Consider the following 25,799-nt stretch of genomic DNA (forward strand, 5'->3'; position numbering starts at 1 on the left):
CCAAGAAGTCAAAAAATAACTGGACATTTTATCCAAATAGTGCAGAAAAGTCTCCAAAAAAAACAAAATGTCAAAAAGGTGCTATGCCTCTCATCTCAAAAAAATCCAGAGGTCTCAGCCATCTAGTCTAAAACCCGTAAACGCCTTGCAAAAGCCCCTTTGTCAAACACAAAATATATACCGCCTCATTCATCTTCATCCGAGCCCCCTTATTAAGGACTACGGCAAGCCATTGCTTCTTTCTTTCTTGTCACATGTCTCTTTACCAGCCCTGTCCGGGAGGTTTTGTCGGTCGAGATCCGCCCCTAAAGTAGTTGTACTGCATGGGGTCGGCATCCTGTTCCTCTTGTTGGGGGAGGCCGCTGTATCCCCGCGGTCCGCCTACCCCCGCGCCGGGCGTTGAGGCTGGCGAACCGACTGCTGGACTCCGGGTCCGATCAAGTGATACGTCCTGATAGCCTGCCAGAGGCATACCCAATGCGGGACTCCGTGACCGTTCCTGGGACACGTCTCGATACGACGCGGGCGGCACCATGGCCGGGCCCACGGCATTGCTCACCAGGCCTGACGAACTGCCGTTATCTTGGGCATAGAGCGGGCTGCGATGGCGGCCGATGGAATCGTCTGCGTAGGGGCTGGGCCTGTAGGACTGGTAGCTTGTTTCTTGCGGCGTCGGCAGCTTCACGTTTCCGGGAGAAAAGGGCGTGGCGTGGCGGTTGGACGGTGTTCCCGGCCTGGAGCTGCTGTCGAGAGAGCCGGGCGTTCCTGGCCTAAAGCTATCAAACTCCTTGCCGTACATTTCACCGCCTCCATGCTCTTCGGTAAACTCTGCCCGGTTCTTGTAATACTCAAAGTCCATATGCGCCTCCGAGACGTACTCAAATCCAGGCACTCCGTCAGCAGCTTTGCCGGGCTTACCACCTTGCATGGCGTTGAGGGCGTACACGTCCGAGTAACCACTGACAGTCATCAGGTCTGCATTGTTTGCGCCATCTCTGCCGTCAGTCAGCCGTCCTGAGTAAACGGACGGAAGCAGGTTCTGTGCCTTCTGGTGGACCATGGGAGTGATGAGGGGTTTGTACAAAGCCGGGTGGCCAAAGCGACTAGCCAGCTTCTCACTTCGGAGGCGGCTCTCCTTCTGCATGCTATCAGGGCCCTGGTTTCGTTGAGCAGCAGATATCTTGTAGTATCGGATCTTATCGTCAAAGGTTCTTCCGCAGTAAATCTTGAAAAGGATCAGGAGAATAGGCAAGGGGCACACGGCATAAAATTGAATGTGAGTACCGTCTCCGCGCACCCAGCACGTCAGCAGGAAAACTCCATTGGACAAGATGGTGCCGAAGATGAAGCGGTTGAAGATGACACGCCAGAACAAGCCACCAGACTCCGTCTTGGTAACGAAGCGGTACAGGATCAAGTACTTCTTCAAGAAGGAATCGATGACAAAGTACAGAGCCGTCGCAAGAAGGACGAGGGGTTGAATACCCGCGAAGCACAGCGTGACGGTCGAGTAGTAGAGGAAGTAGCAGTAGTAACTAGCATAATCAAACGCCGGCGGGGCCGTCAGGTCAATAAGCTCTCGCGGCGTAGGGCTGGAGAACCTCTTGAGGAAAAAGGCGCTGACGAGTGGCCAGAGCTGAGCGAGATCAATGGCGGCACCGAGCTGTCGCTGCAGAAGATAGGTGACCCAAAAGGGGCTGTTGTTGCAAAAGGCAGTGAAGATCATGGCCGCAATGTTTTCCTTGACGATGGCGTCCCACGCGTTCAGTCCGTCGTCAGCATCGGTGACGACGGCAGCGACAAAGGACCAGATGACACTGAAGAAGGAGAAGACGATGAGGTTGTTGAAGACGAAGAAGGAGTAGAGCTTGGCCATGACGTGTCTCTCACGTCCCGTCTTTGTCTTGTCTCCAGCCCTGATGGACAGGCGACGGAAAATGACGGGGAGAGCCAGATAGACACCGGACGTGATGGCGGGGGATGCAATACCCTGAACAATGCCCCAGAAAGTAGTTTCCTTTTGCAGGGACACCTGGAATCCGTGCCAAACCTTGCCCAGATTTCCCAAGTTGACGAGGAAGATGGCAATCATGGCGTTGGGCGCAATCCATAAAAAGGTCAAAAGGACAATCCAAAAACTGTTAATCCACCGCCTGCGACTTCGAGTAGAGCTGGACAGCGGCATGTTTTGCCAGATGATGTCGATGGGCTTGGGCGCCAGCTTGATGGTAGTGCCGTGGGGCTTCTTTTTGCGGGTGATGTAGGCAATCTCGTGCGCCTCAGAAACGTCCGAGTAACTGGCAAATCCGAAAGGCATGGAGCTCCGCTTGTCGACACTGGCTCTGACCTCCTTGATCTCCACCTCGAGTTCTCGAATGCGCTGTGTGTAGTACTCAATGGCATCCAGTCGCTGGCCCTTGGGATAGGTGCCGTATGAGCGGTCTTTCCTAGAAGGCTTGCAGGTTGGTCGCGGCGGCAGGCTCTGGGGATTCTTGAGATAGATGGCCAGGACCTTTTCCAGTTTCCGAACCGCTCGATCGTGCGCCGCAATGAGGTCGGGGAGGTCCTTGACGTTTCGGGCAATGGCCGTTCGCGCGAAAGATGAGTTGGGCGCGACGCCGTCAATGATGCGCGCAATGCCTTCATCAGAACAGCCTTGCTTGGGGATGTCGTAGAGCTAGGTTCATGGTCAGTTGGCCGTTTTTCTTTGTAATCTATAGACAGCAAAGGGAGAAACATGTCGACAATGAGCAGCCAGCTTACCATTAGCGTTCGCGAGTGCAGACTGCTTTGATAGTCCTCACTCTCAAAGTACTTGCGTCGGAGCTGCATTATCCTGCGGTAGTTCCACCACAGAAAGAAGCAAACGATGATGTCGAAGACCCAAGCAATGACCACTTGCGCCCACATCCATTTACCATAGACATTCAAAGGAGTGATTTCGGTAATGAAGCTGTTGGAGTTGGTTGTCTCCCCCGGAAACTTGACAGACTTGGTTGAGTGGATCGGGACAAGAATACCGATGCCAATGACGGCGAGGATACAGAACATGTTGCGGCACATGCGCATCACGCGCAGGAAGACGGTGGCGTCCATGCCAATGGTTTGCATTAGCTGTTCTTCTTGGGTGCTCATCAAGGGCAAGATCCACGACCACGGCTTCTTGCCCAGGGGAGGCGGAGCGTGCTTGTCGTCGACATGCTTCAGCTTCGGGGCGTACACCGACTGATTGTAAGGTCTAATGAAGGAGAAGATGATGGCGACAAAGGCTGTGATGCCGAGGGAAATGCCCAAGGCAGAGTAAACGGAAGCCGCCGCAAGCTACAAAGCCGCCAGGTTAGAATTAGGGGGGAAAAAAAAAGACACTACGCCTGGTGAGCGTTATTGACTAACCGTGCCCGAGAAGGGATCTTTGAGCAGATTTAGCAGCTGGTTCGCAGGACTGTTGCTATCGGAGCTGGGGGTGCCGCTGTCGTCGCGCGCCCGAAGCCATTGTATGACAGGGTCTTGGTAGGTCATGATGCAGATTTGGGCGCCCACCAAGGGCAGAAGACCTGTCTACTTGTCCACTGAAAACAAAGAATAAGAGGAAGGAAGAAGAAAAGCAAGGCGCAATATCGATGCTGGCTGAATTTCTACCGCGCAAACGAGAGCGTTGAAGAGGCGGGTAGCAGCTTTGGTGGTGACTTGTTGCGCCGAGCAGCGGACACAGGGCCGGTCGTGGCTCAATCAAGAGCTCAAAGGCTGGCCGAGAAAACGCGTCCCCAAGAGGAATCCGCAATCCGAGTGTTGCGTCACCAGCGTGATGTCAGGGGCAATGTCGCTTGCGATGATGCCTGTCGGTTGCCAAGTCGCCAGATCGAAGCAGCGAGCGAAGGGCGGGAAACCAGAAACGAGAGTGGATGAAAACCCCAAGCAAAAACCGAGACGCACAAAACGAGGGACGCTGTCTGCTAGAGAAGCGCAGAACGAGCAGGGCTTTTGGAGGGCAGAAGAAGAAGAAGAAGAAAGAACTGAAAGAGGAAGCACAAGAAAGAGGAAAGGCTCGAGGCGACCAGGGGGTCATTCGGATGGGGGTTTCGAGTGGCCAGGTGAGCAGGAAAAGAGGGAACCAGGGCGATGCCTGGATGGGGATGGTGTGCCCGCGTGTGCTGCCAGTGTTGCGTCGAGGATCACAGATGGCATCGGGGCCCAAGCTCGGATGGAGAAGCGAGACACGCCAAGGGAGGGTCCAGGGCCGTTAAAATGGATGCATCTGACGCTCTATCCAGGCCCTAGAGAGAGAGAGAGAGAGAGGCCGCTGGAAGAAAAAAGTATGGAGTTGAAAGAGGTGGTGGTGGGTTGAGTGAGGCCACATGCCAGAGGCGGGTAATCGATAGGAGATCAATGGATGTGTGCTAGATACCCAAGACGCGATGACAATCTGGTGATCAATGCCTGCAACTGCACTATTTAAGCGTGTCTATTATTAAAACAGGTAGAAATAGTATTGATACATGCTGTATTGATATCTACTAACAAACCTGGAACAGCATTCACGAACCCTCAAAAATCTCATCCACTACATCTTTCTTCCATCTTTGTTGAATTCACAGTCCAGTCCAAGTCCAGCCTTGTCAAGTAGCCCGTCCACGTCCAGCTTAGTGGCCTCAACTCCAGACACAGATAACTGGGGACCTTTGTTTCAGGCAATTTTTTTCCTTCTTTTTTTCTCTTCTTCGCACCTCCACCCCCCGTTTCGCCCAAACGCTCACGGCTCAAACAGCGTCGCCGCCGCGCCTCCCATTGGCCCGCGCCCCTGTCCGGCGCTGCCCCTTGTGGACTCGCAAAGGCTGGGCCCCAAGACCCCAAGAGGCCTCGAGTGGCCACTAAGTCGCGGAGTGGCTCTTTGCCTTCCAAGGTTTGGTCGCCCAAGAAAGCTCGAACTGCTATTTTTGCAACCCCTTAAAGCCACTGCAGCGTTAGCGGCTGCTTAGCACGCGGAACCTGAGTGGTGGCGGTTTGATGCCAGGAACCGGCCAGCGTTGAGTGGGCCGCAGTGCGGTGGGGAGAGAGCGACGCAGAATACGAGGATTGAAGAGGTTGATGAGTAGAGCGTTGGTACACGGCAGGGCGACTTGACACCTGCTGGCAGCATGGATGTTATAAGCACTAGACGGGGGATTTACTGGGCGTTACTATCTGTACTGGACTGTACGAGTAAGTACTACCAATGTGCAGGAATATCTGTACTGGGTAAGATGGAGAGAAGACAAAGGAAAAAGAATGAGTGAGAATGACTGAATGACTGTCCCAACGAATGAATGGCTCAAATTCCAACCAGCCAGCCAGCCACAGTCCAATCTTGGTAGTTACTCGTACAGGTATTTTTATCCTCGCGCCATATGCACGCCTGCATGCATTAGTAGGTGCCCTACCTTATCCGTCCCTCTACATCATACGTCGTATTTGCTTCTTTCATGCATGCGCGCTTCGTGCTCCATAGCTCATTTCGACTATCGCCTCAAACACGAAAATATCTACAGTACATGCTCGTACATGCTCTCTTGGCTCTCTCTATCTCTCTAGGGAACTGCTGACAGAAGCTATTGGATTTCAAGCAGTAATGATCATCGCTGCGGGGTCCCTTTGAGAGATCCTCGCTGGGATGAATGCCCGAGTTGCTATTTTTGCCACCAGCGGGTTCTGATTGACACTTTGACACCACACTACCCATCGTGATCACGATCGGGGTTTTTGTAATTGCTTCCGTCAAAATATGTACGAAGCACGTCGAACTCTGGTAAACTCACAAATGCTTAAAATACACCCACACACATTACACACAGACATCTGTCTGAGCAGCTGGAATAAGCACGCAAAACACTCGGGTCTAGCGGTAGGGCCAGGAGTTGGGACGGCTATAGCCGATCTGTGCTTCGCCACAGACAGCGACGATCCCTGGGCATGCCCGGGGCCATTTCTGCATTCCAATTGAATCATACAGCCACTTTCGTCCTAGAAAGAGTCTTGGAAGCGGAAACCCCAAGTTGAAAACTCGACTCTGCAACAGTCGTATACCTGGGCGTATGCATCATCAGTACGAGCTTGTCGTACTCGGCCTGTTATCGCGGGTGTTGAGCTCAAATTGGGGCTTACAATCCTTGCAGCGCATGTACATACGGTAGTACATGTAGTCATGCAGTTTGGAGGGCCTCATCATCTTAGTAATATCTATGTAGGAAGTGTAACGGGCAACAAAACACTGCTCTCCTTGTCACGCGACATCAACGCATGCGATTCGATTTCTCGCTGCAATTGAGACTTGCGCAGAACAGATGAAGAGGCGAGACCTCCGCGTTTGCATAGGTTGAAGCCGGCAAATGCTATACGAGCATCGTCTGCCGCGGCGAACATTGGTGATGTAATCAGCTATTCGCGTCGAAACCATTGCCATTGATATTCAAGCGAAAATCGCTTCATGGGGGATGGGGACTCCAGGCACGGCGAATTTCTTCCCCCTGAATCTGCGATCCCGGCCGTGCATTGCGTTTGGTGGGCGCCAATGGCCCAACCACTCCACTACGGAGTGCTAGAATGCCCGGATATCCGGGGAGAACAGGGGACCTGGGGTGCTGAAGTGCAGTGCTCCAGCTCACTTGCATGTCCCAGACACTCATCAGTGCAGATACATGTATGTATGGATACGGGAGAGTCTATTCCCGGAGCTGACAATGATATGTCTGATGCACTATTCGAGCAGAGGCTTTATATAGAACGAATGCAGCATCTAAGTGGACTTTACATCTCTAATGCACCCGATATGAGATCGTAAATATACGTGTAGCCATCTTCGACGTTCATCTAAGCTCAGCTGAAGAGGTGTGCTTGCTGATGCTTTAGGTACGCACATACACGTGCAGTGAGGCAGTGAAAGGAAGATAAGAATAGCCCATCGGATGATTTAATTTAAATCTTCCCCTTTTTCGTATAGATAGCCTTAAATAGAACTATCTCTTAATCTAAGTTTCACATTTTAGTCCTTTCCATAGCTATACTTGTCGCAAAGTTGCTCTTCGTGCCTCGTCGTTGTAATATACTAACCTCATTACCAGCGCTACGATATTTGTATTTGTATGGTCAATGGTACCGGACACCATGTTAGGAGATGGTATACACAGTAGCATCGCAAAATAATAATATTAATGCAGCACCCAATGGAGCCTGGTGTTAACGGAAAGCTTCGGCACATGTAGCCACTTATTGTGTAGACAGATCAAGCCTCGCGGTGCGCTGCAAGGCATGGAACTATAAGAATTCAACCACTTCTTGTAATAAATGCTGGGTGAGGAAAAACTTAAGACCATAAAATCTCATTTCAAGCGTGCCGTAGTTATGGATACAGCACTGTAATTTACATGTACATAATCTCAAAACACATTGAATGCTATTTCGGGCCCGCAGCCAGAATGGGCTTTCTTCAGCATAGCCTTTGGGCATTGCATGTTATCACTTTCTCCTATATATGCAGCACTATTTCATCCGCTCACGCTTATCTTTTCAGTGATGTCCCCTTGTCATAGGAGATTTGCTGTCGTTTCTGCGGCTTTGCATACTTCCAAGATATCGATCTTGTTGATACGCATCCATGGATAAAAAATTCTCAGTCGATAGTGACAAGATTAGTCTGGTGCAGTGATATACTACCTAGTAGCAGGCGACCATACTGAGCGATCTTCACGTCTAGACACGAAAGAAGACAACATCGAGCGCCTAGATATACTGAGGGAGTCCTTTAAAATGTTGACGAGATAATCCTCAGCCTCTATATGGAAACAACTTTTGAGGGTATATAAGGAGTCTCGAGGCATTGGGCTGGTACTAAGAAGAGATGCCAATTAGTGATAATTCCTCCGACTTGATGTCTTCTGCTTGGGGTCTTGATTTGTCAAGACACTAGAGACGGCCCCAATATCGATGGTAAGTCATTCTTACAGTTAGTTACGGGGAGATGCGCCAACAACATAAGGTACGAGAACGAGGTACATTGCACAACCTGCCATGAAGAACAGCAATCGATCGCTGTGTACATGTATGCTTTTTGTATCTTTAATTTTCCATTATCATTGAAAACTACCAAGAAAATGAAACAAACAAACAATGAAGCCTGCCAATGATACAGGTATACCCAACATGTAAGTCATACCATTCATCCATTTTGGCACAAGATTTTTGCGTGGGGAACAATATACAGCGATGAACCAGAAGAAACCAGCACTCCCATCAATCACAGCGAGCCATTTCGCCTTAAGGAAAGAATTGATAAGAATGAAAATGAAGAGATAGAGAGAAAAGGGAAAGGCTTCGGCAAAAGAGTTGCTTTTCTTTTTCAGCCTGTTTCGCCTTTAAATCTCCACAGGTCCCTGACTCCGGGTCTTGCGCAAGGTTTTGCCCACGACGGGAGCAGCCTTCTTGTCCTTCTTGGGGCGGCCTGGCTTCCGGGGTCCGCCATTGGTCGCCTTGCCGTTGCCATTGTCAAGCTTGGCCTTTTTGTCTGCGGGCTCACTGTCTTCAGACTCTTCTTTTTCGGCTGCCGGCTCGTCAACCGCAGTCGCGACGGCAGCATCGGCCTTGCGCTTCTCGCCAGTGGCCGTTTCCGACGTCTCGGACTTGGCGTCTGCGGCGCTGGGCTGAAGAGCGCCGGCCATCAGCTCAGCTGGCTTCGATTCGCCATTTGGAGTCACGGGCTTGTCAACAATGGAGTCGGGGCCGACGTCACTGCCGGGGGCGGAAGCCGTGGGAGTTGGCAGCGGCTCCTCGGCCTCAGTGATGATGACGGGCTCTTCCTGTGGCTTCTCGGGCTCTGCTGGCTCAGTGGGGATGTTCAGCTCCGGCCGCGGTGATCCATTTACGGGAGTCGCCAGATTGACGGGAGTCTCGGGGACGGACTGGACTTCGACGGGCCGTGGGGTTTTATGAGCCAGCTTGAAGGCATCAGCGATTGAGAGAGGCTCCTCTGTCGGCTTTGCCTCCTCGGGAGCTTTGGTTTCAGCGATGATGGGGGGCTCTTTGGGCTTTTCAAGAGAAGTTGGGAGATTCACAGTTTCCGGCTTGGCAGTGTCTGTGTCCATGGCCATGGTCGGAGCTCCAGCTTGAGCTTCGGGAGCTGTAGGCACAGGTGGACCGACTGTTTGATGGAGGTTCCAAGTCAGCAGGATGTTTTCAATGGTGTCAACACGCTGGGACGCGACGGGGATTTTGAGCAGCACAATCAAGGGAGGAGCATGTGGTGTTTTCAATGGCACGGAATAACATCAATTGGAGAGTCGCGCGCAACAATATGGCAGCAATACCTTTGTCAACAGCTGGAGCAATGCCGTCAGACATGATACGAGGTTGATGACGTAAGAATCAGGACGGGCGTCGCGCGCAATGGCAGCTTGAGGCTGGAATCAGAAGGCCGGGCAAGACGCAGGTGAAGCTGGTGGAGGAGATGCGCGCTTGCAAGCAGAGAACAGGAGCATTGGCTGGTTTGCCGATGGAAGGGCGAGAGAGGGCGATGGGATTGAGGGAGGGAGGAAAGCAAAGAAAGGAAGAAGAACAAGCAGAAGCAAGTCAGTGGTGGCCAGCTTCACCCGCGGTTCCACAGATGGGTTCGATTACTACATGTACATGGACGCTGGTAACATCTAATTGATCCGAGATGAAGTCGCGCGCCCGCCAGTTTACCGTGGCAGGGAACCTGTTGCTTTTTGCCGTTGAAGCCATGGATGGTTTAGTATGGGCATGGCACTTAGAAAGGCTATGCCGGCGGCGCCGTGTGGGTACCGTCTACGTTTCTGTAAGGGAAAAAGCAGTCAGACAAAGCAGTCAGTCTCGTCACGAGAGAGAGCAAAAAAAGTGAGGCGGCACAGTGCTTGGGAGGGATCTGGCTGAAGGTGTCCAGGGATACTGGACGGTGTGAATTGTCGCCATCGGGACCGTGGGTTGAAACGAGCAACTCTTGCGGGGAAGAAGCTTGGAGCTGCAGCAAAGCATTGGCTAGTTTACATGGACAAGACGCCACCATGAGGTCCTTCAGCTCCGGATTCGTCCAGTCACGACGTCGACGGCGGGGCGGCTACCGATCATGTACCGATGCAATGCATGCACGTCTGTTTGGCTTCTTGTTGCTTTTGCCTTTTTTTTCGAGGTGGTTGGGTGGGAAATCCTTATTGGAGCGTGCCTGGAATGGGTGCATAATTGGCGGAGGAGGCGGGGATCGGTTAATGGAGGTTGTAGGTTGGACGTCCGGGGCTCGCCGTCAATTTTGCATGAGGAGGACAAGTCTGGTGCTTTTGATGTGGAAAACGATGGTTAGACTCGGTATTTGCAATTATGTTTGCTTTATATCATCAATGCTCGATGAGAATTGAACCCAAGTGCTACACATGGTAGCTTGTTGACTTGTCTGGAGATTGGCTACCCGTATTGAATGCAATGTCGACGCACCATGCAAGTGCACAATCTGCACTGATCATCTCCCTCTTCCCGTTGACCATCTTTAAAACATCATCCTACATATAATTGACCACCTGGGCATTTACAATCTGGCTTGAAACGCGCAAAAAGATTCAAATTGTCTCTAGACGAGGTCCTTGCGCTATAAATTCCCGGCCAGCGCTTTAGATCCCTTCCCGATGTTCAATGCTCTGCCCGGTCCCAACCCCGACCTTTCAACCCTCTGTGCTTGATTATTCACTGTTTCCTATTCCATTCTCAGTATCTCCAAGTATCGAGTTTTCAACCTCTCTTTTACCTTAAAAGCGCTGTGTTGAGCGTCTCTCTGCTACCAGAATACCTAAAATGCCACTTCCGTGCTTAGTCATCCGCGGCCGCCAGTGACCCCCTAACTGCCACTTTTCGGCCAGACGCCAGCTTGCCGGAGGACAACTATCATTGAAAGCTGCAAAGACGCGAACACCCAACTTCAGCACACTCTTTTATCGCCAATTACGCGCTTCTTTCCTGCACAGCAACTTACACAATGGCCCCCGCAAAGAGCACCAAGGACAAGTTCTCGGTCATTCTGCCGACGTACAATGAGAGGAAGAACCTCCCCATCGTGGCCTGGCTGCTGAACCGCACCTTTACAGAGAAGTAAGACCATTCTTCTGCTCCCCCAAATCATACCCAAGGACCTTGGTCAAAACTGACAATTCTTGCTTTCTCTCTAGCCAACTGGATTGGGAACTCGTCATCGTCGACGACGGCTCACCCGATGGAACACAAGAGGTGGCCAACCAGCTCGTCAAGGCCTACGCCCCCCACGTCGTTCTCAAGACTCGATCCGGCAAGCTGGGCCTCGGAACGGCCTACGTCCACGGCCTGCAGTTCGTCACGGGCAACTTCGTCATCATCATGGACGCCGACTTCAGCCACCACCCCAAGTTCATCCCCGAGATGATTGCCCTGCAGAAGAAGGGCGGCTACGACATCGTCACCGGCACGCGCTACGCTGGCAACGGCGGCGTCTTTGGCTGGGACCTGAAGCGCAAGTTTGTCAGCCGCGGCGCCAACCTGTTTGCCGACACCGTGCTGCGGCCGGGCGTCAGCGACCTGACGGGCAGCTTCCGCCTGTACAAGAAGAGCGTTTTGGAAAAGGTCATAGCGAGCACCGAGAGCAAGGGGTACACGTTCCAGATGGAGATGATGGTTCGCGCCAAGGCCATGGGCTGCACTGTTGCCGAGGTGCCCATTTCTTTCGTGGACCGAGTGTACGGCGAGAGCAAGCTGGGTGGTGACGAGATTGTCGAGTACGCCAAGGGAGTGTTTTCCCTGTGGCTCAAGGTCTAAGCAGAGAGGCATAGAGAGAAAGGGGAGAGGAGACAGATGAAAACGGACGAAATTAAGGATGAATTTACACGAGTTGTTCAGAACTGGGGTGGGTCGGCGTTGATATAGCGGAAAAGAGTACACAATTCCGCCTCACAATTAATTCAATATACCATTGCCATTTTTTTCTTTGTCATGTTCGTACAACATTTAACGATCATATTTACAACGTTCTCATTGCATTATATCTGTCTTTTCGCAGACTACATGTTCCTACCACCTGTCACCATGATGGTCTGCCCTGTTACGTATGAGAACAGCGGACTCGCCACGGCCAGGATCGAGCTCGCAGCCTCCTTGGCACTCCCCGGCCGACCCAGCGGAATATCTGAAGGACTAGCAACACCAGGCTTTCTCCCCGGGACGCCAATGGCAATCTTTTCACCATCAGGCCCAACCACAAACCCGCCGTCCTCCTTGGCCGCCGTCAGACGAGTCTGGATGTAGCCAAAAGCAACGGCATTAGCCCGAACACCAAACGCAGGACCCCATTCCTTTGCAATGGTCTTTGTGAAGCCGACGAGACCAGATTTCGCCAACGCGTAGTTGATCTGGCCTGCATTTCCATGGATGCCAGAAGTCGATGAGACGGTGATGATGTTTCGCGGCTCGCCGTCCTTGACGCGGAAATACGGCGCGGCCTCGCGCACCATGTTGAAGGGCGCGGTGCAGTGCAGGGCGATCATGGTCTCCCACTGCTTGTCGGTCATCTTGTGGATGACGCCGTCGTAGGTGTATCCCGCTGAAGCCACGATGATGTGGATCTTGCCGTTGCCGAACTCGGCGGCTTTGGCGATGAGGGTCTTGATGTATGCTGGGTCAAGGACATCGCCTGGGACGGAGATGGCTTGGCCGCCGTTTTTGCGGATGGTTTCTACTACCTCGTTGCTTTTCTCTACGGGGGTTTCATATTAATGAGTGAGGTTCTTTTTACGGGAGAGATAAGAGAGACTACGTACTGGCGTCAATGTCGGCGACGACGACTTTTGCGCCTTCGTTGGCGAAGAGGATGGCTGCTTCGGCGCCGATGCCTTGGCCGGCGCCGGTGATGATGGCGGTTTGGTTGGCGAGGAGGCCTTTGGGGTAGTTGAGGTGGCCGACGACCTGGGAGACTCTGTCTGACATTTTGGAGATTTGATATGAAGAAGTTGAAGTATAGATTTTTGAGTGAGAGGATGAGATTTGTGAAGAATGATATAAGAGAAGCAGTGAAGGGACAGTGGTGTTGATGGATGTTATATCCCGTTAATATACCGAGGTTCGATTCCGCGGTTCGCTGGCTGGATTAGGAAAATGGGGGACGGCCCCAGTGTGGGGTAGCGTTGAAATACCCGGTAGTCTCAATGAAAGGAAGATGAATTATTATTTTACCTCGTTTACTGTTAAGAGCATGGAATCCTTTTATTATTCATGGTGTATAATGTTTTCAATTGGTGCTATTGAGTGGATTGTAATGATGTTATATTGCAAGGTGAAACACTACGCAGGCTGGTCACTTCATGATAATCTAGAAACCTTTGATAGCTGTGATCCCTAGGTAGTATTAGACACTTCCTTTATTTTACAGATCATGATCTCTACAGCAGATAATTCATTGAAGCATTCGATTAAAAGCTTACACCTAGCTGATGAAGTCTTCTATCAAAAGCAGTTGTTCATTCTTCACAGCTTAAAATCGGCATTTGTCTTCTCCCACCCAAATGGTGATTGCTCCATATTAGCCACCTTCTCCGTCAGCCTCCCCTTCAAAATCCGGTTCCTTTCCGAGCAGAGTTCATATGTCGTCGAGAGATTGAATAGCAAGGTATGCGATGACAGACCTGAGTCGACTAATTTCTCCAGTATATTCCGCCCCTATGAACCACGGTCAATACAACTATATCCCCATAACCGCAATGTGTGGATGGTATATAGACTCACCTCTTGAATCCGCCCAAGGTAGATAAGGCACACGGCCTGGTTTACTCCAATCATCTCATCTGTTATTGTTATGTCAAACTCTTGCCACTTCTGCAATGCTGCCTCATAATTGGAATCCGCCATGTCACACAAGGCCAGAATGAGCTTCTCAACGTTCTCGGTATCCTCGGAGCACTGGCTTGCACAAAGCTTCGCATTCCCTATATCGCCGAGATGAAGCCATAGCAATGCTTTAGATAGCGCCAGTTTACCATCACCCCGATCTCTTAGACTATTCAGGTGGTGTGCTGCGCCAGAGAGATCGTCCATCTCAATCAGGGCACCGGCGACTTTGATGCCCAGCTCATGGAGACGTGACTTCCACAGCTCTCTAGCAGAGTTGTCATGTGACAGAGATGCTTTTCTGATGCGGTCCCTTGCCTCTCTGGCAAGATCATGATAGCTCATGACGGCTCGGCGGGGATCTCCAAAGCCCAATGCCTGCAGCCGCACGTGCAGCACGCGCAGCTCCCACGGCACTAGATGCTCATTCGTATTGTCATCAATGTATCTGCGGGCATCATTCAAATCCTCCAGCGCTTTGGCTTCCTGGGCTGCGAGTGAAGTAGCATCGATCAGGGTGAGACACGCAAGTCGGGTATACAGAAGCCTAAAGATCCTACTGGCATCTTGAGGATCGATACTAGTGCCGTTTATAGTTGAGCCTGTTAGCTCTTGAGCTGCCGCAATGGCTGCGGCTCGAAAGTGGCCTTTGGCAAGCAGCTCGTCTATGGGCGTCTCCGAGTTGGGCTGCTTTGGTGAGTTTCGGAACGCGGGAGGGATGTTCTGTACGTTTAGGGGATGGTAGATCTCGGGCTGCAAGAGGAATGTGAAATCCTTTGGTCTCGCCTCTCCCAACTGAGGAGTCGGAGACGGCGGAGGCCGAGGCTGGGCTGTGTTGTTGGCTGAAGAAGATCGTGATGGTGGCTGGAGAGACGGGCTGAGCTGAGAGGCCGAAGCAGTTGGAGATGTCAACATTCCACTAAGAGCCCGTTAGACAGAGAATTTGGTCATAATCATTTGCATACTGACTTGTCGGCATCTAGAGGTCCCTTGGTAGAGGACCTTGGTCTTGTTGCTGTGCGTGAATATCAGCATCTGTAAATCATGTTCTCATCCACATGGCGCTTCGTTGACAGTGATGGAGGGGCAGCTGCCTGTAAAGTTCGCTGAACTTAGGCCTTCAAAATGCAGCACATACACCGAGTTATAGATGGCTTGTTTCTTCTGTGGCCTTGATCCGGTGCAGGACTGCTCGGTTGTTCACTCATGATATATGGCCGATGGTGGAATAATTAAGGTATTGAACATTAAATGTTGGTGAGCTCAATGATCGCATATGGTCAGTACATGTGTCTGGTATGAGATGAGATGAGATGAGTTAGGCGAATAGCAGTGGTAGGGATGGCTGGATAATCCTCGGCCATTCTCTCATCATATAAATGACTAGAATGGGAGACCAAAGCCATCGACCTGCATGTAACGCTGCATCCTGTATATCTTGATACAAATTCTGATCCCTGAATCAAAAAATACGAGTAAAAATAAATAATCATCGATGAACTTATGACGTGCCAACTCCCGGGTATCTTGCGAGGCTGAAGCTTGCCTGCCAGCTGGCTACCAAAAGGAATGTATACTTTTTGCATTCTTGGCTCCACCAAGCTGTGGTACTCAGACTCAGACTCAAAACTTGCATGAATCCATTCTCACACGCGACTCACAATGAGAACCAGAAGATCGAATCGTACAAAACATTATACTCTCGACAAGTACGATTTCCTCAGCTCTGGGGATGAAGACCAGCCTCAACGGCGCCGCAAAACCGCAGACGACAATGATGACAATTTCGAGGCAGCCGCTGAGGAGCAAAGTGCTGGAGAGGAAGAGGAAGAAGATGAGGATGACGGCCAGATGAATGACAGCGGCAGCGACGTAAATGGAGCCGAGAAGCCTTCCCGTCAGCGCTCCAAACAGAGCAAGCAGCCAAAGCAGACAAGGCCTGCGAAGTCATCCGATGAGGGCGACATGGAGGTGACCGGGTATCTGGACATTGAACTGATTCCACCCGAGGGTCAGCACAAGGGCTATGTCGGACCTTATGAGCGAGGCATGCGCGGCAAGGCCCTTGTGAGAACTCTGTACGGACCCAGTCCTGAGCGCATATCAATGGCTCACGAGCTGCTAGAGAGATGGAGCGGGTGGACGATATTTCCTCCAAAGGTGCCGCAAGACGAGGACGAGCCGACGGACAAGGGCTTTTGGTCTCCCGGTGGTTTCGACAAAGAAGCTCGGCTTGCCAAACAGTGGCACGCGCAACTGGTCAGGGCACTACCTTCCGACGATGCTTGGTCAGAAATATCTTTTTCAGAGACCGAGATGTATCGATTTCCGCAGCTGAGCATGCCGGTTTTGACGGGCCCGCACGAGACGCAGCTAGAGATACCAATGGAGCCTGGACACTGCCATTCCATGTCACAGAGCAACATACCGTTTGACCAAGACAAAGATGATGACAAGGTGGAGAGTGGATGGATGCTGGATGTGGGTGGCCTCGTTTTGAGCATGGACTGGGCGCCTCGGCGAGACAAGAACCCTAAACAGCTGCTTGCTTTGGCAATCATACCCCAATCCGACCAGGACATATATAATTATGAGGAGGAATCCGTGAAGCCAGATTTCCAGAAGCAAGGAATCATTCAGATTTGGGAATTTCGGAGCACCAAGACAGACGACCAGTTTATTCGACCGTCGAGTGAGCCTGCGAAGCTGCGCAAGACACTGTGTGTGGACTACGGAAGGATCAGAAGAGTCAGATGGAGCCCATCGTGCAACCATATCGCATTTCTTTGCAGTGATGGTAGCGTGTACATTGCTGATGCTGGGAATCTCGACGGTGAAGAAGAGGGCCTCTACTGTAAGCTCAGCTAGGACACTTGCATTGTTTGAGACGCCCCTTTGGCTAACAAAATAACAGACAAACTACAGAAACCACTTGCAGTACTCACCTTACTCGACGAGTACGGCATCAAAGCGACTGCAATAACGTGGGTCAACTGTAATCGAATAGCTGTCGGCTATTCTGATGGGTCCATTGCGCTTTGGTCCATCCATCCACGACGCCTCTTGTCTCGACACCCAGTTCATCACAACGACATCATAGATATGGTATCGGGGTACCCGACTATGCCAACCATTATTGCTTCAATTCCCGTAGGTGGCACAGCTCGAGTCATTGATCTTCAGGCTCCGAGCTACGAAACTACCGAAGCTCAGAGACCTTTGGTGCATACACAACCAGGACTCCTAACTTACAGCGACCATCTTCTTGGTTTCTTATCCATCTATCCATCTGCTAGTGCGCTCAACACGATTATTGGATTCTTACACCACGCACATTTTCCTGTTTGCCGGAGGGTATTCACAGGGGATAGTTTTCTCACTTCCTTGGCTGTCGGAAAGCTGCACCCCTTTCTGCTCATTGGAGCAACGGACGGCTCTCTGTGGTGTCTCAACTCGCAAACTGAGGTGTTCAGCAACAGGCATGAATCGACAGACAAGATACGGGTGTTGCAGCACGAGCACCGGCCGGGACGTCTATTCCATCCCGACTCTCCAGCGGCTGCTCGAGGCGTCTGTCGCATCTTGCACGGCTTTACAGTGGACAGGAACAGAAACTCGAAGCCCGAGGCTAAGCCCACTGCAAAGAAGGGCAAGAAGTTACGAGCCAAGGAGCCGGCCGAAGGCGCAGAGGGAGGGCGAGAGGGGGAAGGGGAGGAGGACGATGACGAAGCTGGCGATTTGACGGACCCATCTCGAGCTACTCTGCACGAGCCGCTGACGAGAATCACCACCATTGAATGGAATCCAAACCAGGATTATGGATGTTGGGCAGCGGTAGCCATGGGATCGGGACTTGTAAGAGTAATTGATTTGGGACTGGAGAAATACCCCGAGGGCACGGCGTGATTCGCCATGATTTGTTCGGCGAAAAGAAGGCGTTTTGCAAATGTAAGAGCAGTAGCCCGTCTAAGTAATGAAATATGTGTATACCTTTGTACATGCGTGATCCAATGTTCTACCTATTTTATGGGTATCGTCTATGATAAGCACTGCGAGCCCATGCCCTCATGGTGATGATCAAACGCCTTGGCCATGCCGTAGAAATGAGTTGCTGCTGCAAGTACAACAAACATGTGGAAAATCTGATGGGAGTGGCCCCAGATGTCGAATGCGCCAGGGTTGCTCCTCTCTGGCCAGCGAATCTGTGTGAACGCATGTGTTAGAAATATGAAGGCTGTTGTTGTAGGTTGGGTGAAGGAACGAACCGCGTAGAGAAATGCGCCGAATATGTACATGAAGCCATGCAGAACGACCCAGCTGAGGCTCATCCTGTCCTCGAGGGTTTGATAGCCAAACTTGAGCAGCCCGTGGCCTATTGGGATGATGCCAGAAAGGCCCAGACTGACAAACATGAGAGCGCGGTAGGGTCTCCAAGCGGGCGTCCTAAACCTTTCGACCCAGGAGACGATGATGCATCCAAGGCCAAGAAGACATATCTACCCAATAGTCATTAGACACCTTGTCACATGTAAATATCCCAGGCTCTCTCAAACTCACTAGATTTAGATACTCGGCCATCAAGATCGGATGGCAGAAGAAGCCGTAATACAGCGCCGGCACATAACTTCCCACAATCAACGCCACGATGCCCGTGTAATCGAGCTTGTTCCCCCACTTGGCAACCTCCTGGCTATGATCCGTCAAGGCGTGATACGTAGCGCTCATGCCCAAACACACGACGGCACTCCCAAAGAAGCACGCAAAGACGAGCACATCCGACGAATTAGCAGCCTCATAGCGCGGGCGAACAACCACATAGACGTACAGGGCGGTGAGGATGGCGACGATGGCGCCGGCGAGGTGCGACCAGATGTTGACGGACTCGTTGTGCAGGTAGAAGAGCGAGCGGGCGGACTCGGCGTAGGAGGGGCGGATGGGGCGGTAGCCGGAGCGGATGAAGGCGTTGTCGCGGCGCCAGGAGGGGAGGTCGTCCCAGAGGAGGAGGAGCTTTTGCTCGACTTTAAGCTCGGCTTGTTTGATTGTTGTGAGGAGGGATTCGGAGACGGAGACGGAGGGCCGGCGCTGGCGGAGGGACGGGTCGGAGGAGGCCATTTTGATGCTTTCTTTTCTGTATCTTCTTCCTACCTAGTTCATGGTGTTGCTAGTTTACGAGGTAGATGATTTGAGTGAAAGGAAATATGATTCATTTAATGAATATTTTTCATGCTCATGTTGGGCGAGAGAGAACGTGTAAGTTGTTGGGGTTCGCCTTTCAAACGTGAGATGCTCCGGCGTGAGTGGACCTTTTGGCGGAATGGTTGGGGCTCGGCACTCGAATGATGGTGGATTGAGTTTTAAGACTGGTAGCGCATGTGCTAGAGGGGAAAATCTCTTGTTTATTCAATGGGATTGTTTTAGTTCCAGGAGATCAATAGGCTATGTGATTCCCGCAGCATGGAATATTGGTGTACTGTAGATGTCATCTTGGCTACCTACCTATGTACCATTGCTGGCATGTGATGCCGCTTTTCGCTGCTGAATGCCGGCCCCGGTATAATATCCTCACATTTAGCACTAGGCAAGACGCAAATGCAAGATGACATAAAATCTTCAATACCCACCTATAAAAATACATGTACATATAGCCATCATATCGTAGGTAGCTTGCTATTTTCTGGGGCAACATGGCATTTAAATCCATAGCATCGCTTCCATAGTGAGTCAGCGGTACTCCAAATGTCAGGTATAAGCGCTGTATAGGCGCAGTTTGCTTCACCTGCATCTCATCTGCCACCGTGAACAGCAAATTCCCAGCACATGTCCAGATAGGACAAGAACAAAATGTGTATTTCCTAACGCCTAGTGATATTCGCCGCACAGTCTACAGACCTTGTCCCAAAGCGCAGATGCTGCCTTTCAGCCTAATCCAACAGACATCGCCACGGGAAACCACCTGTTGTGGCTTTCCGCAACATCGCCTGTTAGAGCTAGCAGTCCCAAATCATGTTCTCAATAACGCATCGCTTCGTCTTGTATCGTTTATTTCTTGCCGCTCTTCTTGATGCCCTGGGTACCGGTGTTCAGAGGTCCCTTGCCACCAGCCTTGGCCGCCATCTCCTTGCGCGCCTTCTCATCTGCAAACAGTCAGTCAGTCGTTGTCGCTTCGCTCTCGCAGTGGTTGGTCGGATGTCGGGACAGTCGTACCGGCCTTCTTCTTCTCGAGGTAAGCCAAGTCATCCTCGTCGAGATCCTTGTTCTGCTTCTTCGGGGCCTTCAAGGGCTTGGCCTTGCCGCCTGGAAATTTCAACCGTCAGTCTCGACATTCATGGAGGGGCAGTTTGGCGGGGGCCGCAGATGGCAGGACGAGAGAAAATCACCTTCTCGGTTGGAACCACCCATGATGAATTTGCTGTAGAGAGAAATGTAGTGTAAGATGCAGTGTTGAGTGTAAGAGCAACGCAAGACAAAGAGAGAGTTTACTTGGACAAAGTCGGTGGTGGCTGGCAGAAAAGGCCTCCAAGGCTGATTCTTTGTTCAGGGTCATCCTGCAGGCTGCTTAGTCAACCCGCGCTAGGCTGAAGACGACCAGACCCTCCAAAATCCGGTCTGCAGCGAATCTGAATCTGAAACCCATTTGCCATCATCTCGAGATCATCGCCGTCACTCGACATTTCACCATCGACTGGCTGACGCTCCGTGATTTTCTTTTTCACCTCGTCATTCCAGTGATTTTTTCCTCTTTTAATTGCACGCTTCCATCATTGTTCAACTCCCCCAAAACAATCCCCCGCGTTCCTCCTCGAAGCTATCGTGCTGCCTGCCTGCACTTGGGACGAGTCAAAACGTTGACCTGGTTGGACTCTTTGCCTGCCACACACACCCGTTGCCTTGGTCCATTACTGACACTTCTTCTGTCGACACTGAAAGGGAGCCCCATCAGAGGTCCGGTGGCAGAATAAATAAATAAAGGGCTTCAAGATGACGTCAAGCTCCGATGAGGGTGAAATTGTTGAGCAGAGAGCTGGAGATTTGAAGGCAACTTCACTGTCGCACGCAGAGAGAAACGGTGTTGACCGTCAGGATAGACAGCGGAATAGACATTCCTCGCCCGACTTCGATACGACTTCCAGACACAGCAACTCGTCACGACGAAGCCGCTCGCCACCGCGAGGGTACAAGCGGTCGCGCGATGACAGGGATCAGTTCCCTCCTGCCAGAGCCCGAGATCAAGATCCTCGCCATGATCGCGGCGCATACGACGACTATAGGAGGGATGGCCCCAAAAGATCGCGCGTCGCATATGACGATCTCGACCGCCCTGCGGCACGCAATTCGAACCAAGGCTACGACTGGCGCAGTCGTAGGGACCGAGAGCGCGATCGGAGTCGCGACCGGGATCGATACCACCGCGGCCGAGACCGATATTCTGAACGTCCGTCGCCTCGCCCTCGAAGCCCTTCCCCTCGCCAATACCGTCGGGGAGACAAACGAGCTGGTGATCGATTCGTCCGAGAAGGCTACTCTGACCGGCACGACTCACGGGAATTGCGGTACGATGACGCCGACGTCGGCGCTCGAGGCAACAATTATGCAGCTAGGAAAGCCTCCGTAGGAGATTCAAACCAGGCACTGAAAGGTCATGCTAAATCTGACAAGGACACTACTGAAAACGGTGATTCTGCTGGTGCAGCTACTTCGAAGTGGGTGGAATGCTTTCTCTCTAAGAAATACCACCATGATATATATGCTAACATCAAGAGCAGGGATGTTCCAATGATGGATGACTACGAAGAGCCTCAAGAATTTGACGAGGAAGCAGAGATCGAACGCCGCCGCAAGAGGCGCGAGGAGCTCATGGCAAAATCCAGCTCCGCAACGCCTCTCCTCCTTCACGCTGTCGGGGCTGCCACTTCCAAAGCTCAAGCATTATCGCCTGCCTCTTTTCAATCCGACACGCCGCAAATGTCTCAGCGGTCAGATAGCAAACCGCCCCAGTCTCCGCGTTCAAGTAAGTCTCCTACCAAACCTCACTTATCGACAACGACTAATCTGATAGACTTTGCCTCACCCGGATCGCCCCTATCGCACGACGTGCCGTCTCCCGGAGCAATGGATGTCTTTGATGGCAAAGATCTCGTAAACTCACACGCGGCAGCCAAAGCCAACGACGAAGACGGCCCTTCTGCTGCCGACTACGACCCTACTGTAGACATGATGGAAGATGGACGTAGAGATGAACTGCGTCACGGTCAAGTAGTCATCCACGGCGAACCTGAGCCTGCGGCGGCGATTGAGCAGAACCCTGCCAAAGAAGCGCCTAGTGCGCCGCCACCGAAGCCACCTGCAGGCGAAGGAGACGAGGATGATGACTTTGACATGTTTGCAGAAGATTTCGATGAGGAAAAGTACGCAAGCAAGGCCCAGGTCACTGAAACGGTAGCACCCGACGAAGCAACAGATGCGGCGGAAGCAGTCGATAAGGGAGGCATTCTCGAAGGCGATGACAAGGACGGTTATTACAAGATCCGTATTGGTGAAGTTCTCAACGGTCGTTATCAGGTCCAGGCCACGCTTGGCAGGGGTATGTTCTCAGGAGTCGCACGCGCCGTTGACATCACTACCAAGCAGCTTGTCGCCATCAAGATGATGCGAAACAACGATGCCCTTCGCAAGGGAGGCTATACAGAAATCGCCATTCTCCAGAAACTCAACGACGCTGACCCCGAAAACAAACGGCACATTGTCAAGTTTGAGCGATCCTTTGACCACCGAGGCCATCTTTGCATGGCCTTTGAGAATCTGAGCATGAATTTGCGCGAAGTCTTGCGTAAGTTTGGCAACAACGTAGGCATCAACTTGAAAGCGACAAAAGCATATGCGTACCAGTGCTTTGTCGCGCTGGCTCACATGCGCAAATGTAGCATCATCCACGCTGATTTGAAGCCTGACAATATCTTGGTAAGCGGGGCCCTTTCATATTCTCTTTCTTTTCTAGCGATTCATGACTAACGGGGCAATACTCTAGGTCAACGAGACTCGAAGTATCCTCAAGATATGCGATCTGGGAACGGCAATCGACCGTTCTGATGCTGCAACCGCCCATACGGAAATCACTCCCTACCTTGTGAGCCGCTTCTACAGAGCCCCCGAGATCATTCTAGGCATGCCGTATGACTACGGTGTCGACATGTGGTCTATAGGCTGCACCTTGTACGAACTCTACACGGGCAAGATTCTCTTCACTGGAGACAGCAATAACCAGATGCTCAAAACTATCATGGAGATTCGTGGTCGAATTACGCCAAAACTGTATAAACGAGGTCAGCTATCGGCTGCCCACTTTGACGACCAGGGACAATTCGTCAGTGTTGAGCGCGACAAGGTACTTGGCAAGACGGCACTACGAACCATCAACATTGTTAAGCCGACCCGAGATCTACGCACTCGACTCCTTGCTGCCTCTAGTGGTATGAATGACGCAGAGAGCAGAGAGCTCAATCACTTCATCGACCTGTTGGATCATTGTCTGGCCCTGAATCCTGACAAGAGGCTCAAGCCGGCGGACGCCCTCAAGCATCCCTTCTTCGTCACTCGCTCTGGAGCACCACGGCGGTAGGGCCAACGGGTGTAAAGGTTGAGTGAAGGTATGAGGCATACGACTGTTCCTCCCATGGTTTATTGCCGGGGTTTATTGCTCCTTTGTATGGTTGCTCATAGTGCTTTGCCTACTTTTGAACTGTACGTCTTATATGCCTCCGGACTTCTTCATAGCAACTTCGAATAACGGTTTGTCGCTGACATCAAATCATAACTAGGCTGTCCGTGTCTATTATGTACGATTTCATCGCTTTAAGATACCATTGCTTTCGGAGTACAAAAGGCTGGGGATTCGTGTGGATACCGGATAGGCTTCTCATCTTTGACCAATATGAAGCCTATGATGCTTCATCTTCAAAGATGGCGCCCGCATTTTCTGATTCATATTTACATAACACTCGTGGATGTACGAGCTGCTCAATCATGCCATGTTGCAAAGATTGGTAGACATATACGATACATCTCTTGCTTACACGTGGCGGCCACGTATGGTTTCCGCCAATGTATTTACGATTGCTCCATAGAATACCATAATGTAGTACATGTTAAACTATTCTGTATCAATCTGTACCACGAGATGATGCATGCGATGGCGCAAATGAGGAATGTCGAAGGATGAGATTGTTTGTACGACGGTAAGCTTGCAGAGCGGTATGAAACGGGCTTTCTTTGTGCGACACGCCTCATGTGAGAGATGACATGTTGCCGAGCTCGCCGCTTTCCGGGAGGACAGAGTAGAGAGCGTTTTTCTTTTTCGTTGATTCCTTTCGGTAACTGTCTTGCTTGGGTTGTGTTGGGTAACAGTAGTATGTTTTAGCAAATTGTTGTTTTTGCGTGACGGGATAAGCGGCTGAGCACTATATTGTTTTGAGATGGGAGGGAAGCTGAAGGTGTATAGGGACGAGGATCATTTATTCCGATAGGTCTTTTTTGGTGTTTCACGAAGGTAATGTTTGTGTTTGTGTCGTGGTGAGGGATTAATGGGATGAGGTTTTGGGATGAGGTTTTGGGATGAAAAAGTAGGGCTTGGAGAGTTTGCTTGACTGGAGGGGGAGTGTGTGATGGAGATCGAGATGGAGATGGGATGGAAGGGGGTGGACGGGATGAGGCGATGTTGTGGGAGGGAGTGAAAGGGTAAGTTTCAATTCTTGTGAGATGTGGAAGATCTTTTGGTGTTGATAGGGAGTAGATGTAGAAGTTTGTGTGTGTAAGGGATTATAACTATATACAACAAGTGGTGTGTGGGATGATGATCTTGTTGTCATTGTGATTTGGGATTTTCAGTCGGTTAGACGATGGTAACAGGTGCATTTCCAGTGCAGTATATTGAAGAAGTGTAAGTATGATATAAGTCATCGTCATGGATTCTGTTCAGGGGAGCTTATGTGGTTGATGTCATGGAGCAGCGCTGATCATGGGCTTTTAGTGCCGGAACTGTGTGGGAACATCGGGGGGAGCTGGCTGGTACTTTTTTTCTTGCTTTGCACTTCGAACTAGAGTATGGGTATGGTAAATCAATATGAACACTACGTAGGTGAGATGATCTGATTCCTTCATTACTGTTGCGTCTGGTATCATCGTGGTGGTTGCTCGGGGGATGACGTTGAGGTTTCAAGTTGGGGATATCTTGCGGCTGGTGGACCGACGGGGGGCTAAACTTGCCATGTATGGCAAGGGCGTAGTTTTTTGGATGGATATTGCGTGAGAGACATTTTGAGGTTATCGGTCAGGCTTGAGATTAGGTATGGTAGTGTGATGGGGTGCATTGAAGCGCAAAGCGAGACGTAGAATGTGGAACTGAGGCGAATGGGTATTCTAGCTCTCTAATTCAGCCGAAATGGGAAGTTGAGGGGAGTTCCAACGGCTCAAGTCAAGGGCCTTGTCAGCTTGCCAGCTTGCATGCGTCAGGTTTGGTGATTGTCCAGAGGTCCCTGGTGAGTTGTGATACTGTATATGCATAGTTAAGCTGACGACGATACTGTTGCCAGGTTGCATTGCGGTACCAGGAGTGTTTCGAAGAAATGAAGACCAATGTAGATATGTCTTCCAGTCATCATTGCATTATAGGTTCCGTGAGTACATGTAAATTAATACGCAGGATCAGAAACACATGTAAACAAATTGCGTTATCGCCAAGAGCGCCATCGTTCGACTCATCTGCAGTATAACTGAATGATTGGGCAAGATAGGATCCTCTACTGTTGTACATTTCTTGGTATAGCAATAGTATTGATCCTATCGCCAAAAGTTTGGTGTTTTGCTCTATTAATGTCGCTCTCTGTGCCATGGCATTCCATTGGCCCCGGGTTTGTCCGGCCTCAGGGGTT

The 25,799-nt window shown here is 51.2% G+C and overlaps 11 protein-coding genes across 11 annotated transcripts; 5 read left to right on the forward strand and 6 right to left on the reverse strand.

The window, feature by feature from the left end:
* Nucleotides 1-262: 262 nt before the first annotated feature.
* M431DRAFT_82130 (hypothetical protein) lies at nt 263-3,519 on the reverse strand (the record flags this gene model as incomplete). Its single annotated transcript, XM_024923122.1, has 4 exons — nt 263-451; nt 533-2,677; nt 2,764-3,321; nt 3,394-3,519. 4 exons carry the CDS (start codon nt 3,517-3,519, stop codon nt 263-265), a joined length of 3,018 nt encoding a protein of 1,005 aa, XP_024776781.1.
* Nucleotides 3,520-3,805: 286 nt separating this feature from the next.
* Nucleotides 3,806-4,345, forward strand: M431DRAFT_480705 (hypothetical protein; the record flags this gene model as incomplete). Its single annotated transcript, XM_024915897.1, has 1 exon — nt 3,806-4,345. One exon carries the CDS (start codon nt 3,806-3,808, stop codon nt 4,343-4,345), a length of 540 nt encoding a protein of 179 aa, XP_024776782.1.
* A 3,648-nt stretch (nt 4,346-7,993) lies between these two features.
* Nucleotides 7,994-9,584, reverse strand: M431DRAFT_506847 (hypothetical protein). Its single transcript, XM_024918870.1, has 2 exons — nt 9,333-9,584; nt 7,994-9,166 (listed from the first exon to the last, which is right to left on the reverse strand). Exons 1-2 carry the CDS (start codon nt 9,364-9,366, stop codon nt 8,385-8,387), a joined length of 816 nt encoding a protein of 271 aa, XP_024776783.1. The 5' UTR covers nt 9,367-9,584; the 3' UTR covers nt 7,994-8,384.
* A 1,421-nt stretch (nt 9,585-11,005) lies between these two features.
* M431DRAFT_80358 (glycosyltransferase family 2 protein) lies at nt 11,006-11,814 on the forward strand (the record flags this gene model as incomplete). Its single annotated transcript, XM_024922933.1, has 2 exons — nt 11,006-11,118; nt 11,196-11,814. The coding sequence occupies 2 exons, from the start codon at nt 11,006-11,008 to the stop codon at nt 11,812-11,814; spliced, it is 732 nt and encodes a 243-aa protein (XP_024776784.1).
* A 242-nt stretch (nt 11,815-12,056) lies between these two features.
* On the reverse strand, nt 12,057-12,978 carry M431DRAFT_480708 (hypothetical protein; the record flags this gene model as incomplete). The annotated part of the gene is made up of 2 exons (XM_024915898.1): nt 12,057-12,748; nt 12,813-12,978. The coding sequence occupies 2 exons, from the start codon at nt 12,976-12,978 to the stop codon at nt 12,057-12,059; spliced, it is 858 nt and encodes a 285-aa protein (XP_024776785.1).
* A 399-nt stretch (nt 12,979-13,377) lies between these two features.
* On the reverse strand, nt 13,378-15,165 carry M431DRAFT_112755 (hypothetical protein). Its single transcript, XM_024911846.1, has 4 exons — nt 15,014-15,165; nt 14,845-14,890; nt 13,774-14,794; nt 13,378-13,707 (listed from the first exon to the last, which is right to left on the reverse strand). Exons 1-4 carry the CDS (start codon nt 15,081-15,083, stop codon nt 13,516-13,518), a joined length of 1,329 nt encoding a protein of 442 aa, XP_024776786.1. The 5' UTR covers nt 15,084-15,165; the 3' UTR covers nt 13,378-13,515.
* Nucleotides 15,166-15,537: 372 nt separating this feature from the next.
* Nucleotides 15,538-17,781, forward strand: M431DRAFT_493587 (hypothetical protein; the record flags this gene model as incomplete). Its single annotated transcript, XM_024917136.1, has 2 exons — nt 15,538-16,729; nt 16,790-17,781. The coding sequence occupies 2 exons, from the start codon at nt 15,538-15,540 to the stop codon at nt 17,779-17,781; spliced, it is 2,184 nt and encodes a 727-aa protein (XP_024776787.1).
* Nucleotides 17,782-17,912: 131 nt separating this feature from the next.
* On the reverse strand, nt 17,913-18,987 carry M431DRAFT_493588 (hypothetical protein; the record flags this gene model as incomplete). Its single annotated transcript, XM_024917137.1, has 3 exons — nt 17,913-18,077; nt 18,141-18,371; nt 18,433-18,987. 3 exons carry the CDS (start codon nt 18,985-18,987, stop codon nt 17,913-17,915), a joined length of 951 nt encoding a protein of 316 aa, XP_024776788.1.
* Nucleotides 18,988-19,914: 927 nt separating this feature from the next.
* Nucleotides 19,915-20,274, reverse strand: M431DRAFT_4195 (hypothetical protein; the record flags this gene model as incomplete). The annotated part of the gene is made up of 3 exons (XM_024915005.1): nt 19,915-20,009; nt 20,080-20,169; nt 20,253-20,274. 3 exons carry the CDS (start codon nt 20,272-20,274, stop codon nt 19,915-19,917), a joined length of 207 nt encoding a protein of 68 aa, XP_024776789.1.
* Nucleotides 20,275-20,853: 579 nt separating this feature from the next.
* M431DRAFT_4196 (hypothetical protein) lies at nt 20,854-23,491 on the forward strand (the record flags this gene model as incomplete). Its single annotated transcript, XM_024915006.1, has 4 exons — nt 20,854-21,575; nt 21,639-21,883; nt 21,932-22,833; nt 22,901-23,491. The coding sequence occupies 4 exons, from the start codon at nt 20,854-20,856 to the stop codon at nt 23,489-23,491; spliced, it is 2,460 nt and encodes an 819-aa protein (XP_024776790.1).
* A 156-nt stretch (nt 23,492-23,647) lies between these two features.
* On the forward strand, nt 23,648-24,218 carry M431DRAFT_394493 (hypothetical protein). Its single transcript, XM_024914819.1, has one exon. It carries the CDS (start codon nt 23,804-23,806, stop codon nt 24,089-24,091), a length of 288 nt encoding a protein of 95 aa, XP_024776791.1. The 5' UTR covers nt 23,648-23,803; the 3' UTR covers nt 24,092-24,218.
* Nucleotides 24,219-25,799: the final 1,581 nt, after the last annotated feature.

Source organism: Trichoderma harzianum (assembly GCF_003025095.1).
Source record: "Trichoderma harzianum CBS 226.95 unplaced genomic scaffold M431scaffold_4, whole genome shotgun sequence".
NCBI classification, from domain to species: domain Eukaryota; kingdom Fungi; phylum Ascomycota; class Sordariomycetes; order Hypocreales; family Hypocreaceae; genus Trichoderma; species Trichoderma harzianum.